Source organism: Protopterus annectens, chromosome 4.part1, assembly GCF_019279795.1.
Source record: "Protopterus annectens isolate FY-2018-M chromosome 4.part1, PAN1.0, whole genome shotgun sequence".
Taxonomy (NCBI): domain Eukaryota; kingdom Metazoa; phylum Chordata; order Ceratodontiformes; family Protopteridae; genus Protopterus; species Protopterus annectens.
Window position 1 is genome coordinate 974,256,734 of NC_056734.1, and position 15,846 is coordinate 974,272,579.

At 40.6% G+C, this 15,846-nt stretch overlaps 1 protein-coding gene across 2 annotated transcripts in view; it reads right to left on the reverse strand.

The window, feature by feature from the left end:
* The window catches only part of DIS3L2 (DIS3 like 3'-5' exoribonuclease 2), a 4,570,298-nt gene that overhangs the window by 3,964,141 nt on the left and 590,311 nt on the right, over positions 1–15,846 (reverse strand). For both annotated transcript variants that reach the window (XM_044070680.1, XM_044070679.1), the window contains one exon: positions 9,593–9,738. In XM_044070680.1, the coding sequence (XP_043926615.1) occupies positions 9,593–9,738 (146 nt within the window). The remainder of the gene's footprint in view (positions 1–9,592; positions 9,739–15,846) is intronic.

Sequence of the window (15,846 nt, forward strand, 5' to 3'; positions counted from 1 at the left end):
TCTTTTTATTTATACTATACAGATGTTCACTAATTCTCTCTTTCAAACAACGATCCATTTTCCCCACATAATATTTGTTACATAATTTGCATACAGCTAAGTAAACTGCATGCATAGTGTTACATGTGGCTGTAACTTTAACATAAAAAAGTTGACCCGTATCTGGATGCTTAAAGATAGTGTCAGTTAAAATATAAGCACAATAATTGCATTTGCCACATGGCTTAGTTCCAAAAACTGAAACAGTGGGATTACTAAATAATTGTTTGTCACATAACATATTCCTGAGTGACCTCTTATTTTTAAAAGTAAACTGTGGTTTCATACCTACTAATGATTTAATATATTCATCTTAACTGACACTATCTTTAAGCATCCAGATACGGGTCAACTTTTTTATGTTAAAGTTACAGCCACATGTAACACTATGCATGCAGTTTACTTAGCTGTATGCAAATTATGTAACAAATATTATGTGGGGAAAACGGATCGTTGTTTGAGAGAGAATTAGGGAACATCTGTATAGTATAAATAAAAAGAATCTCACAAATGCACTGGCTAAACATGTAGTTAATACAGATATAAGACATGAGTTCAAGTTTTTAGTTTTGGGCATTACCCATGAGAATGTGAGATGTGGTAACATCAGACATAGAACAGAAGAGCTCGAAGCTTGCTGGATAGCTAGGCTCAGGGCAAATTATGGTCATGGACTTAATGATCATATTCCAATTAAACCAGTGTTACAAAGTAGACCTTTAAGGAAGAAATGATATGCTTGTTTTTATGCTTATTTTACACATACATCTTTCACTTTTTATGTTTATGTTTTATTAATGAAGTTTAAAGTATATTTTTTATGCATATGTGTTTTAGGTGGAAAACCATGTTTTTTTATGTGATCTATATCTTTAAATTTGTATTGTATAAGTATCACATGATTATAATGGTGTATATATATATATATATATATATATATATATATATATATATATATATATATAAAGGTGAAGTATTTCAGTTTACTTCAAACACCTGATGAAGCTATATGTGAAAGCGCTTGTGTGAATAAAGCTGAGCTGATCTGGATTTATCTTGAGTCCTTGTTTTTTGGATTTTATTACTGCTGCTACTTCTGAATCTGGAGCCATACCTTTGCTGGTTTTTTGTGCATTTGGACTATCACTTTATAGCAAAGGTAATAGTGGTTTGTTTGGTGTTTTTGTTGTTTTTGCTGAAATGGATAGATTGGTTAAGAGCCACACTGGGCACCACTTTAGGCATGAAAGTTGGGTTAGTCCTGAGGGAGACCCTGTCAGCATGAAAAATAATAAAGAGTTTCACAGCTATAAGTGCTTGTAGCTCAGACACTCTTCTAGCTGAAGTGATGGCCAGAAGCAAGGCTGTTTTCCAAGAGAGGAATGTTAACTCTGCTGATGCTGCAGGCTCAAAGGGGAGGGGGGGGGGGTAACGTGAGCTTTTCCAACACAAAGTTAAGGTCCCAAAGCAGGGGTAAGTGCTTTTCTTGGTGGCCTTAAGTTGCTTGCCCCTCTCAGGAACTGCTTGAGAAGAGAGGTGGCACAGTGCTGTAATGAGCAGAGATGGCAGATGCATGGATCTTAATGGAAGAGAAAAATAGGCCCCTGTGGAGTAGGTCTGCTAGGTAATCCAGGATGAGAGGTAAGGAGGGGTGTGCTGGATCCGCTCCTTCATTCCAGACCCAGGAACAATACTTTTTCCACTTGTCAGCATAGGATTTTCTAGTACTGGGTCATCTGGCTTCACATATGACATCCAGTGCTTGCTTGCTTAGGCTGGCCACTGGAGGAGAAGTCAAAGAATAAGCCAGGCTGCAAGGTTCAGGGTCTGTAATTGCGGATCCAAGAACTGTCACTCCTGCTGAGTCAGGACAGTTGGGACCTGGGGGAGGTGCCATGGAGGCAATGGTGACAGACTGCGCAGTAGTGGGTACCAGTGTTGTAATGGCCAGTCTGGGGCAATCAGGATTGCCCTTGGTCTTTCCAACCTTATCTTGAGTAATACTCTTGAAAGAAGATGTAGAGGGGGAAATGCATAGCTTGAGAGGTTTGCCCACTGGAAGGATAGGGCATCCACTTTCCAGGCCTTGCTGTAAGGTTCCCTTGTGCAGAATTTGCTGAGCTGGTGGTTGTAGGGGGAGGCAAATAGGTCCATCTTCGGAGTACCCCATTTCTGGGTCACAAGGCTGAAGATGTTGTGGTTTAATTGCCACTCATGTGGGTCTAAGAGATTTCTGCTTAAGTTGTCTGCCAGAAAGTTTTGGTTGCCTGGCAGGAATTCAGCTTGCAGGTGAATATGCATGGCGGAGGCCATGTTCCAAAGGGTCATACCTAGCCTACAGAGTGGGTAAGAGTGGGCTCCCCCCTACTTGATGATGTGCCACATCACTGTGGTGTTGTCGGTTTTGATTAGTAGAGGCCCCAGAGAGAGTAGGGATCTGAAAGCTGTCAGAGCATGCTGAACAGCTAGCATCTCTTTTTGGTTGATGTGCAGATTAATTTGATTTGGGCTCCAGTGGCCCTGAATGCACCTGCCATCCAGATGTGCACCCATTCTGTTGCATCTGTGGTTAGGGTCTGGGCGGAGAGGGGTTGTGTAAAGGGAAGCCCCTTGTTGTGGTTGCATGCTGCTGCCCACCAAAGGAACTCTATCCTTAGACAAGGTATCATATGTACGACAGTTTCCAGGTCCTGAGAATGATGGCACCAAAGACTTTTTAAGTACCATTGAAGTTCCCTCATATGCAGTGTGGCATATGGAATTAGTAGAATGCAGGAGGCCATAAACCCTAGTGCTTGCAGGATTTTCCTTGTGGATAACTGGGTTCTGGTGGCTATTTGAGAAAAGTAGCCTTTCAGATAGGCTTGTTTTTCTGGAGTAAGGAATGCCATATGGGATACTGTGTCCATGTTTGCTCCCAGGAATACAATTTTTTGACTGGGGACTAGTTTAGATTTCTTTTCGTAGATAGGTACCCCAGGGAGGTTAGAAGGTCCTTTACATATGTCAGGTGCTGCAACAGCTTTTCCCGACTGTCTGCCTGAATTAGGCAATCGTCCAAGTGGGGGTAAATCTGAATATTTCTCTGTCTGCGATAGGCAGTGGCTGGAGCAGGCATTTTGTGAAAACTCTGGGAGCAGTGGATAAGCCAAAGGGAAGTGCAGAGAACTGATAATGCATAGATCCTGCCCTGAAACGTAGATATTTCCTGCAGGAGTCCCTGACTGGGATGTGCAGATAGGCCTCCTTTACATCTAGGGTGGCTAACTAGGCATCTTTGGACAGCATAGGTCGAAGCTACTTTAGAGTGAGCATTTAGAATTTTGGTACCACCAGGAAGGTGTTTAGAATGGATAGATCTAAGATTGGGCTCCAGGTGCCCTCTTTTCTGGGTACCAGGAAAAGTCTGGAATAAAAACCTTGGCCTAGCTGTTCTGCAGGAACAGGCTGAATTGCCCTTATGGACAGCAGGGACTGGACTTGGTTTTGTGCCTCTGCCCACTGGTTTGGAGGAAGGTCTGGGAACCCTTTTGGGGGTGGCAGTGTGTGGAAATAAAATTTGTACCCCTGGGATACTGTGTTGAGGATCCATCAATCGTTGGTGATAGAGGTACAGTTTTTTGCATGGTGGGCAAGTTTTCCTCCTAGGGGAACAAGCAATTGGGCAGAGGTGAGGGGAGGAGTTGAGAAGTCATTGTGAATTCTTTCAATAAGGGGATGGCTTAGCACTCCCTGTTTTAGAAATGGTTGTACTCCATTACTTAGATCTCTGCATACCCTGAGACTGTAGTCTGGGGGGGGGGTCTGTTTCCCCTAGGTCTAGTTTGAGGTGGCCTTGAGGGCCTGGAAAAGACCAATGTTTTGAGGGGCAATGCCTACTGAATCTTGGAGGCTGCACTTGCAAAAAATCTTTTACTGTCTGCATTGACTTAGCTTTTTCTTCCATCTTTTTTTTGCTTTGATGCCAAACAGATTGTCCTTGTTCAGAGGTGCATCCAATAATTTTGATTTGACATGGTCTGCTCCTTAAGCCAGGCATGCCTTCCAAGTACAGAACCTGCGACTGCTGCCCTGCAAGATGCTTCTAGGGCGTCAAACCCACATTGCAGGGTATGCTTGCTGACTTGGCTTGCAGAATGCATAAGCTCCTGTAATTCTATATTTACTGCACAGTCAGGGAATGTTGATAATTTTTGCTTAATAAGTTCCATAGTATGATGCTGGTATTTCAGCATGTGGAACAGACAATTGAATGCTCTAATGGCAAGAGTTGCAGAGTTGTATACTTTTTTACCCCATCTGTCTAAAGCTCAGGAATCACTGTCTGAAGGGGTGGGATTCTAAGCTGTAGTTGCTTTTATACCTTTAGGCCCCTGGGAAATTACCTCTGGGTCAGCTGTAGGATTTTTGAAAAGAAATGTGTGAGAGTCAGGGACTCATTAGGTTTCCTGGGAGTAGGGGGTACAGTATCAGGAGTTAGACTGGATTCCATAAAGACATCATTCACAACATCCAGAACAGGAGGGATAGCCAAGGGTCTGTGCTGTGGTAATCTAAAAATTCCCTGAGTCTCTTTTTGGACTGAGGATAATCTTGGCATTCCCAATGGAAATGCTCTCTCAAAGTATGTAGGGTTTCACCAAAAGAAAAATCCTCTGGAGGGGAGGCAAAAGGAATGGATTCCTCTGCATCTGAATCCTCATAGGCAGATAAGGGCATGTCTTCATAATCAGAAATCTCAAGAGTCGTCGGACTCTTGGTCAGATAAAGCTGCTGGGGACAAGTCTCTTTCTTTTAGCAGGGGAAGGCTGGCTTCCCCTAATCAGCATGATAAGGTCTTCCGCCATTTTAAGCATCTGTGACTGTGGCAAGGAAGCAGTCGCTTCTTGAGTTAGGATAGTGAGTTTTTTAGGCATAGCTCGTAGTCTTGGCCTTAGAAACTCGGTAGTTTTAGAAAGAAATGAAGACGCGAAAGTAGTCGTCGGTTTGTGATGAATATCGGTAGTGCGAAGAACTTCCTCAGAAGCTGATGCCTGCACAGCAGCTCTGGACCCATCCAAGGTAGAGACATCCACAGGTTCCCTAATCAAAAAAGAGTCTCGCAGCATACCGGACTCCGAACGGGTCTCAGTAGCAGCCTGCGACTCCATCCATGTGGGCATCAGGGGCTGCGAAAATGCCTCACTGAGTACTGGCAAACTGGCGACTAGCTTAATGGAAGCATCATCGGCAGGTTTGGACCTGTGCGGTCTGTCCTGGTCTTTATCCTTACGTTTTTTCAGAAGATCGGTAGTTGGATGGCTTACCAAAGTCATTTTGGAATACGGAGATCAAGAACGAAAGTATTTAGCTACAATAAGGGCCCGACGACAAATAGTCTGGGCATTAAACAAAGCACAAAACCAGCAGCGATGTACACCGTGGTCTGGGCCTAAACAGGTGACGCACTAAGAATGGAAATGATGGTGTGGTATTTGCTTTCCACAGGCGAAACAATTGTTAACTTTTTATGACAACGGTTAGAGCAAGAAAAAAGGATCCCCAACTGGGTACTTAGCTTTAGAAGACTTCCAACTTCAATTTCAGAAACAAAAACTGAGGTAGAGGCTGACCGGCACTCATGCGAATTGCTTCTGCTTCGGGCTCCTCGGCAAGAAAAACTGATGTAATGGCATTGGCTGCCTGTTTTTATACCACTGATGACCTGATGTCAGTCCTGAAGCGACAGCAATCGACGCAGAAATACTAAGCCTCTGGTATTCGGGCCGACTGAGGGCTACCCCTGGCAGGATAACCCAAGTGTGATGACTGCAACAGTGAAACACAAAGAACATCATAAAATACCAGTTTTAGAGCTAGCTTATACCAAAGCTGGTGGAAAAACTGACTGCCTAGGTAAAACAGTTTAACCTTCATTTTACCTTGGCTTGTGCGTTCTGAACATATTTCGTTTTTATGACTGCTCTGTACCGGGAAGTCATTCAATGTTCCAAGATTATGGTGACACAAACTATGGTCTCAAGGCTCTTTCTGCCTTGTACTTGGGGCTGCTATGGTGGGCTTCGTTTCTCTTACATTACCTCTGGCTTCCACTTTCAAGTCCTCTGGCTACAGTGTTTTTCACCAAGCAGAGTGTTTATCTCTTGGAACACCAACCACAGTGCTTACCTCATGGAACTGATGCTAAGCAGAACTGAAACTGCTGTTTTATTCTGTTTAATGGCTGCAGCACTTCCAAAATGTTTAGCACTGCGATTGATCTTTTGGAAAGCTCATATCTCCCAATTACAATTTTTTCCATCATTCAGGATTTTGGCTCATTGTTTGTGACTGCTAGGCAGGTCAGCTCCATAGCCACAGTACTTCATGGAGTGATCACACAGCCTAATGATGCTGGAAAATTTCAATGATACTTGCCTCTTGGAAACTTTGTTGCTAATGCAACTGCTCTGACATTGTGGCATTTCTGAATTAGGAGCTACGAGCTGTGTGTAAGCCTCTGTTTACTTTCCTGTTTTCTGGTAAGGCTTTGGTGTCTGGTATTCTATGTTTATGTCACATTTTCAGTATTTAGAACTATATCTCATTGTATAGACATTTTACTTGCTTGTGTGCAGCCTCCATGAAACTTTAATGGTTTTCATTTTTGGCCCAGGACCTTTTACAAAGTTGTGCTGCAGCTGTCTTTCTATTGGCCATGGCTTGTTAGCTGTAGCTCCTGGACTTCTGTTGTACTTTCTAAGCATTTCACTCTTACTGCTATCTTCAGCTCTGTCAGTGCACAGGAATACTGTTCTAACAATGACCCTGGCAACCCAAATCTGAATACTGGCATGAGCACCAGCTGGAGTTGGCCTGCAGGAGACTAACAATGAGGCTTAAATCTGTTTGCCTCACTCTGGGAGGAAGAGAGGGCATGTGCTCTTTACTCATGAGCCAATACTCTGCTGTAAAATCACTAGTAGAGAGTAGGGATCACCCAAGCAATAATGCCAAACAGGGTGTGTATTAATGTGCAATTAATATCTGCCCATGGGGTGTTATGAGGCCTGATGTCACAGAGGGAGGGACTCTGCACCCCTAGAAGGGCATTAATTACACATTAGCACACACCCCAAAGGGCATTAGTGCACTTAAAGAATGGGGTCTCTGTAAAATTGTTGTGTTTTTTAAATACTCTTATTATATATCTATATCTATATATATATCTATATATATATATATATATATATATATATCTATATATCTATATCTATATATATTTATATATATCTATATATATTTATATATATCTATATATATCTATATATCTATATATTTATATATATTTATATATATATATATATTTATATATATATATTTATATATATATATATATATATATATTTATATATATTTGATGTAAAATAGTTCCTCCACCTAATGTTTCAAACTTCCTGTAGTATATGTTAACGGTGTTGGAGGAAGCATTTTACATCATAAATATATAAAAAAAATCAGTAAGTGAAGCACAACAGCTTTACAGAGAGACCATTCTCTCTCGCTCTCTCATGCAGTCATTTCAGCTTTCATACACGCATTCTCTCACACAAGACCTCGCTCATTCTCTCTCGATCTCTCTCACACACACACACAGAGTCTCCTTTGCTTTCATACACGCAGTCACTCACACAAGATCGCTCTCTCTCACAATCTCTCTCACACATACAGTCTTCTCTGCTTTCATACACGCATTCACTTACATAAGCAGACAGAAAAACACACACATACTTACGTGCACACACACAAACACACACGCTACTTTCTGTTTATTTTTTTTTAAACTCGCTAAACAGCAAAAGTGTAAAGTAATGGCGGCCGTTAGTTTTTTAGCAGTCCAAGCACCACGGGTTTTCAGCATGCATTACTTGTACATTAATACCCTGCTAGAGAACGTTCATTCTGCAGTCAAGGAGCTGATGTACAGTTTGCCCACTCTCTAAATGGAGGTAATTACTAGGGACAACTGATCACATCATCTGGAAGCATGGCATTCATTGCAGAGTCCTACAGTACATAGGAAGTTGCTAGGCTATTGGCCCTGAGGCCCTTATAAGCCTAGCCTAGAGTTTAGCCCATGTTTAGACAAGTCTGCACCCAAAGCCCCTGCCCACCAGGGACACAGGTGGAATCCCTGGGGTGTATTTGTGTTTCCCATCCAGTTATCCAGGATGCACTTGAAAAGGGATCATGAGGTACTCTGCTTGACGTGGAGTGGGAGTCTATTCCACAGATGGGAGAGTCACAGGACACAAATCTGTCCCACCAACAAGTCCTATTGATGTCACAGACAGGTTGAGGTCGCATGTGTGGGTTAATCGAGTGGAGCTTGACTTATGCAGCAGTCCCAAGACAGGGTCTGAGATTGCTTTGTATGCCAAACAGAGGTCACCTCTGAGGAGTCTGTATGAAACTGAGCAGAGGGACAGGGCTTTTAGCCTATCTGGGTAGGGTACATGTTTGAAGCCCTGGATTCTTCTGGTCAGAGACCTCTGTGGTCTCTCCAGCTGCTGCATGTGTTTGGGAGGTACATTCTGAAGGGACGTTGTACTCAATTGGCCTTACAAGGGAAGAATACAGGGATGTTATGACCTCCTTGTCTCTGGATGAGATGCCCTTACGTATGAGGTAGGCCATGTACAACGGAAGCAACATGGTGGTCTAAAGTCAGGTTGCTATCAACCTGGGTGCCCAAATACCTCACAACTGATTACGTGCTTAGGGCATTGTTATTAATGTGCTAATATGTGGGGATGTCACTCTCCTCAAAGGGGATGATGATGCATTTTTTGGCATTCAGCTTGAGGTCATGTTTCTGGCATCAGTCATTTGTTTGGGTGAGACCCTTGGAGAACGTCCATATCACTTGGGGAATGGATGACCATGCCAAGCATGCAGTAATCTGCAAACTTGGTCAGCCACAGCCCACTGGTTTTGGTCTGCACCTCAGAGAAGTATATCCCAATTAACAGAGGCCCCAAGAACAATCCCTGGGGTACACCGTATGTTATGGGTCTACTGCTTGAGGTGGCTTCCCCCATTTTGATTAGGTGGGTTTTATCAATGAGCCTGTTTGCTACCCATCTAATAACATATGGATTGATGCCTAGTTGAGAAAAGTTTATCTATTATGCCCGAGTGAGGAATAGTGTCAAAGGCTTTGGCCAGGTCAAGGTAGGCAGTGTGCACTGTCTTCCACTCGCCCATGGCTTTGGTGACCAAATTTAATAGACATGCCCTCCCCCTTGACGAAGCCAAACTATGTGACATTGAGTGTTTGGAGGTTGCTAGTGTCCTTATTAATGATGTCCATGATAATCCATTCCATATATTTGGAATAAAACACTAACTGCTGTCAAAAACCCTTGATTTTTTTCCCTTACATTCATGCAGCTGCTTTTTGGATTACTTCAATACTACTATCATCACAAAAAATTACATCTAATGAAATAAAATTCAATACAACACTAAAAAAAGATGTCTAACAATTCTCAAGACTGAAATACACATTTACCTGAATAAGTGTTTTACTTTTCAAACCATCCTGTACTTCCTCTAGAGACATATATGGTTCAAATACACTCTTTTTCTTGCCTCTGGTAGATCTGCTGCGTTTTTTCTTTTTCTCAGTAGAAGTTGGTGTAGTGTTAGAAGGTCCAGCTATAACAAAGAAGAAAAGAAATATATACACACTTATCCACATACAAAACACACACTAATGTAGTAATCCATGTTTTCCAAGAAGGATTTCCTTACTAGTAAGAGTTAAAAAAAAAATAAAAAATAAAAAAATCACACCATCTACTCTAGACTCCCTTTTATCTGGCCTCTCTCTAACTGGCTATCAAATTTCTTCCATAGCCCTTGCAAAAGGCAACAGAGAAGAACAACACTTCCATCTCCTCTGACCCAAATAATGACAGACATTTGAGTTTTAGACTTCATATTCATAAGAAAAATGTATACCAACATAAATCCTGTTTTTCTAGCTGATTTATAACATATAAATGTTATTTGCATGCTTTTTCTGATTAACCAACAATTTGTTTATCCAGCATAAGGTCCAGTCCCAGCGAGACCGGATAAGAGGTAATCTACTATACTTGAAAAAGAGACTTGCAGAATCTGTCCCAGATGAGCTTAAACCAGCAAAAACCTGAAAGCATACTGCCCTCACTGGTGTACAAGGATAAATATTTATTGGTAAAAAGCTTGTAAATATCCCTACAGCTGTACATTTTAAGCACCAAGTACTCATGCAAAGTTTTTTCCAGTATTATCTTAGTATTCATTTGACAGTGTGAAGTACCATACAGACTGCCTCTTGTCTAAGTTACTTATGCAAATATTAACACATTCGGCATACTCATACTATGGCAGGATAAAAATTGTTTTAGTCAGGATGCCGGTATCAGCAACAGTCAACTACTGTTAATCCCAAATTCTTCCATTTGTTGAATTTCATTTCTGGTGTGCTGGCTGTTTTTGTATCTAATTAAGGGGGATTTTTATGTAATGTGGTAGCTTTTAGAAACACTTAAAGCTTTAGCATTAATACTACTTAGATTTAGGGCTAGGTAAGGTGACAGCTGAATGTTTTGCATATGTCTGTGGTTTTGCTTAAGGGATGTAAATGTACAAGTGTTTCTCATTAGGGTTAGTGTTAATGCTAGGTAAAGTGATAGACGGTATGTTTTACATGCATGAAGTTTTGGGAACAGTGAATGTCCTACTGTCCCTGCTTAGTGGTAAGTCTTAGGAAAAGGACTTTCATTAAGGTAATATGGAGAGTTGTGGTTAGCATGAGTAAGGTGGCACAGGAGGCAAAGTACCCCTTGTGCATCCTTGCTCACGTGTACTAACCAGAAAAAAAACTAATCCAGCTACTAACTCTAATCCTAACACAATACATAACCTTACCAAAAATCCTTTACCTTATAGCACCACTATTCATGTAAATCAGGTGTTAACAGTGTGTTAAGGGTGTTCTGATGTGTGTTTTAATGACTGCAGAAACAGAACATTTCTCTGTTTATGATCAGGATAGTTTAATTTTTTTTAATATTCCTTTATTTCAACCAAAAAAAAATGAAATTGGTGTCATTGTTTTTCACACATTTAAATATATTTATATGCAAATACACATACATGTGCACTCACACGTATTCTATATTTTATGAGTATGTCTACATATATGCTATATATATATATATATATATATATATATATATCTATATATATATATATATATATATATATATATATATACACACACACACACACTCATATATACATAATACCTCACAAAACTTCAAAACAAACAAAATTGCTGTAGAAAGGCCAAATAAGAAAAAAAAAAAAAGAAATAAAAAACAAACGGCTAAAAACATAATTGACTTTATTACATAAAAATCTAACTGGTAAGGGCTTTATTCCCTTCATGGAACTTGATCTGAAGAAGTTCCATGAAGGGAATGAAAGCGCTTACCAGTTGGATTTTTATGTAATAAAGTCAATTGTGTCTTTAGCCGTTCGTTTTTTATTTTATATATATATATATATATATATATATATATATATATACACACACATATACACATATATGTATATATATATATATATATATATATATATATATATATATATATACACACACACACACACATACACACATATATACATATATATATATATATATATATATATATATATATATACACACACACACATATATATATATATATATATATATATATATATATATATATATATATATATATATATATATATATATATATATATATATGTATGTACACACACGTATATATATATATATTTACACATGCACAAAATAAAATAATATAAATATGATGCTTGTGGTGTACTGCTACGACAAAGGAAAACCCACAACAGAAAATCAGAATCTTACTCATATTCTGCACGAGACTTCTTATGTTAGGATTTACACTGTCTGCTAGAGAGAGGTCTTGAACAAGTTTTCTGCATAGATCTTTTTTGAGGGATTGTTACTAAGAAAAAAATGTCACCACTAGAAAACAATCTTATATGAAGTTTACAGAAGAGGAAATTTCCAGTATTTTTTTTTTTTTTTTTTTGGGCAATTCTGGACTCTGCATTGCAAGTTCAAATATTTCAATACGGAGCCATCTATGAAACTAGTAAAAATCCTCAGTCTTCCCTTCTGTTGTTTTAATATCTTCAAATAAATATTCAGAAGTAGGCCAGGCATGCCCTCCTAAAACAATTCTAGTCATAGCTGCTGCATCTCCAGCATCAGACACAAACTTAAAACATTAAACTTCAGCTGTTCTTTTACCTTGAAATCAGTTACAATATAATTTCCATCATCATTTCAAAAACAAGTTTGAAACAAGTGAGTCGAGTAATTATGTACTATTAATGTTAAGGTGCTATAAGTACAAATCCTTTTCCCCACACCTGTTCAAATAACCTAACCTCTCTAAAGAGCAAGGAAACTAGAACGAATGTGGATGTAGCTGGTTTTTCAGACTATTTAAGTATTGAAGTTTCAGGATATGACAAAGGTTTTTATTTATCAAATTTATCCAGAACATCATCTGACTTATGAGCTGGTGGCTGGCAATCAGAATGTTCAGACTTTTTGTTCAATAAATCCTGGAATTTCTTTAACAAAGAAGGTACTCTTTCATGGGTTCTTTAGCTTTAGCATATTTCAAGGTTTCCTTTTAGGAGACATTTCAGTGGCCAGTCAGTTTTCACCAGTAAAATTGTTAAATGTTTTATTACAATTACCATCCTGAGGGAGACAAATTGAACAATGGCGTGAAAGTTCTTCATAGTTAAACAATATGCATTATGAACCCTTAAGACAAAAAACATTTTCTTCGTAATTCAATATATAGGGAAATTATCTCCTTTACAGGCAACTTTCTTAAACACAGAGAGGTTAAGGCTGATTTACCATGACAGTGAACCTACTCTATTCTACACAGGGTACATTTTAAGGTACCTGTGTCCTTTCTGCCAAAGTGACAATGACTTCTTTGGCTGACCTTTTATCATGTACATTGATACTAGTAGTGGTAAAGAATAGCTTAATTTTCCCATTAAGAAGAGGGAATCCTCTCTAGGCTGAAAATTGCTTACTGACAAAACTTGTGATCCTGACAACTTCTTTCCTATTCATTTCATTCTATACAGTCTCACAAGCTTCCAGTATGAATTCCAGAATGACTGACCTCTACAGCTTGACCAGTAAAGTACAGTTGAGTACACTTACCATAAATGTAGATGTTCGAGTGTATTCACTGTTGCAGTCATTACATTTGGGTTATCTGCTTTGCAGTAGCCCTCAGTTGGCCTGAGCAACAAAGTCTTGGGTCCTGCGTCGGTTGTTGTCCCTTCTTCCATGACGTCAGGTCGTCAGGGGTATAAAACATGCAGCCGGTGCCATTACATCAGTGATACTTGCCCCAGATGTCAGGTGCTCCCCTAATGGGAAGCAATTAAATCCATAAATACAAGGATATACCTCCAGCAGAAAAGCAAATACACCAAAAAGCTTTTAGAGCACAGTAAGTGAGAGTAGAAGTATAGCCAAAGGAAGAAAAGGGGGCTGGAGGGAGGGTGACCAGGACTACAACAGTGAATACATTCGAACATCTACATTTATGGTAGGTGTACACAACTGCACTATGTTCTTAGTGTTTCACTGATGCAGTCATTAGATTTGGGTAGATTCCGAAAGCTAAGGTTGGGAGGAGGAATTTAAATGGGATTAGAACCAGTTATAAGGCCCTGCAAGACTGCAGTGGCAAAACCAGCCCTGGATTTAGAGAAAAGTGGCAAATGGTAATGCTTGGTGAAAGTATGTACAGAACTCCAGGTAGCAGCATCTAAGATGTCCCTAATAGGGACTCCCCTGAGAAAGGCTGTAGAGGTAGATGCAGCCCTGATTGAATGGGGTCTGAGGCCCTGTGGGATAGGTTTTCCATGGTGCTTATAGCAGAAATGAATGCAGTGGCCTATCCATTTTGAAATGGTTTGTTTTGAAATAGCTTTCCCCTCTGTCCCTGCAGCAAATGCCACCAGTAGTTGTTCAGATTTCCTTTGAGGTTTAGTCCTGTCCAAGTAGAATCTAAGCTGTCTGTGCACATCTAAAGAATGCAGTATCCATTCCCCTTTGTTCTGTGGGTTTGGAAAAAAAGGTAGGCAAATGAATGGACTGATTAAGAGCCACACTGGATACCACCTTGGGCAAGGGAGGGGGTGGCCTTATGGTTACGGTGTTTGCCTTACAAACACAAGGTGCAGGGTTCAAGTCTCACAAGGGATAATTGGCCAGGCTTAAAATGGCTCGCAAAGGCAGTTATCTTAGTACTAACCTATGAACCTATGGAGGAGAGATTGGTTCTGAGGGACACCCTGTCCACATGAAAGATGATGAAAGGTTCCACTGCCATAAGGGTGTGTAATTCAGACTTCTTGCAGAAATGACTGCCAAAAGGAAAGCTGTTTTCCAGGAAAGAAATTTTAAATCTGCAGTAGCAGCTGGCTTGAAGGGAGGAAGAGTGAGTTTCTCCAAGACAAAGTTAAGATCCCAGGCTGGAGTTGAAGCTCTGCTGGGTGGCCTTAGATTTTTGGCCCCTCTGAGGAACTGCTTAAGCAGTGGGTGACAGAAGAGGGGAGGCCTCTGTGCTATAATGAGCTAAAATGGCTGAGGCATGAATTTTGATGGAGGAAAACGACAAGCCCTTATGAAGCATCTCAGTTGAGTATTGTAGAATCTGAGGTAAACTGGGCACTGCTGCATTCATTCCTTGAGATTAGTTCCAAGCACAGAATCTTTTCCATTTTGCAGCATAAGATTTTCTAGTTCTAGGCCTCCTTGCCTCTAAAATGATATCCATCACTGATTTACTGAAGGATGGTAAAGGAGAAATTAGGTAATGAGCCAGGCTGCTAGGTTCAGGATTTGCAGCTGAGGGTGCAGAATCATGTTCTGCTGAGACAACAGGGAAATAGTCTGAGGCATGTGCCATGGAGCCAAGCATGACACACTGCACAAGAGTGGGTACCAGTGCTGGCGAGGCCAGTCTGGTGCAATTAATATTGTTCTTGGCTTGTCCTGTTCGATCTTTAGTAGTACCTTGGTGAGCAGAGGCAGAGGAGGAAAGGCATAAACTGATAGGTTTTTCCAGCTGAAGGATACAGCATCCACTTTCCAAGCTTGCTTGTGGGGAATCTGTGCAAAATTTGTCCAGTTGATGGTTCCGGGGGGAGGCAAACATGTCTATATCTGGACTCTCCCATTTGCTTGTCAACATGTTGAAAATCTTTGGTTCCAGTTTCCATTCGTGTGGGTCCATGAAGTTTCTGCTTAGTCCGTCTGCCACTGTATTTAGTTTTCCTGGCAGGAATTGAGCTTGCAGATTCACTTGGGAGCTCAAGGCTGTGTTCCAGAATGCCATGGCTAGTCTGCAGAGGGGGTAAGAATGTGTACCTCCCTGCTCGTTTATGTACCACATGACAGTGGTGTTGTCAATCTTTACCATTAGTTGGTCCTGGGAGAATGTGGTCTTTGAAGGCTGTCAGGGCATTCTGTACAGCTAACATTTCCTTTTGATTTATGTGCAGGTGCATTTGATCTGGGTTCCATTTGCCCTGAATGCACTTCCCTGCCAGGTGAACCCCCCCCCCATGCATAGTCTGATGCGTCTGTTGTTAAGATTTGTTTGGCAGGGGGTAATGTGAATGGTAGTCCCC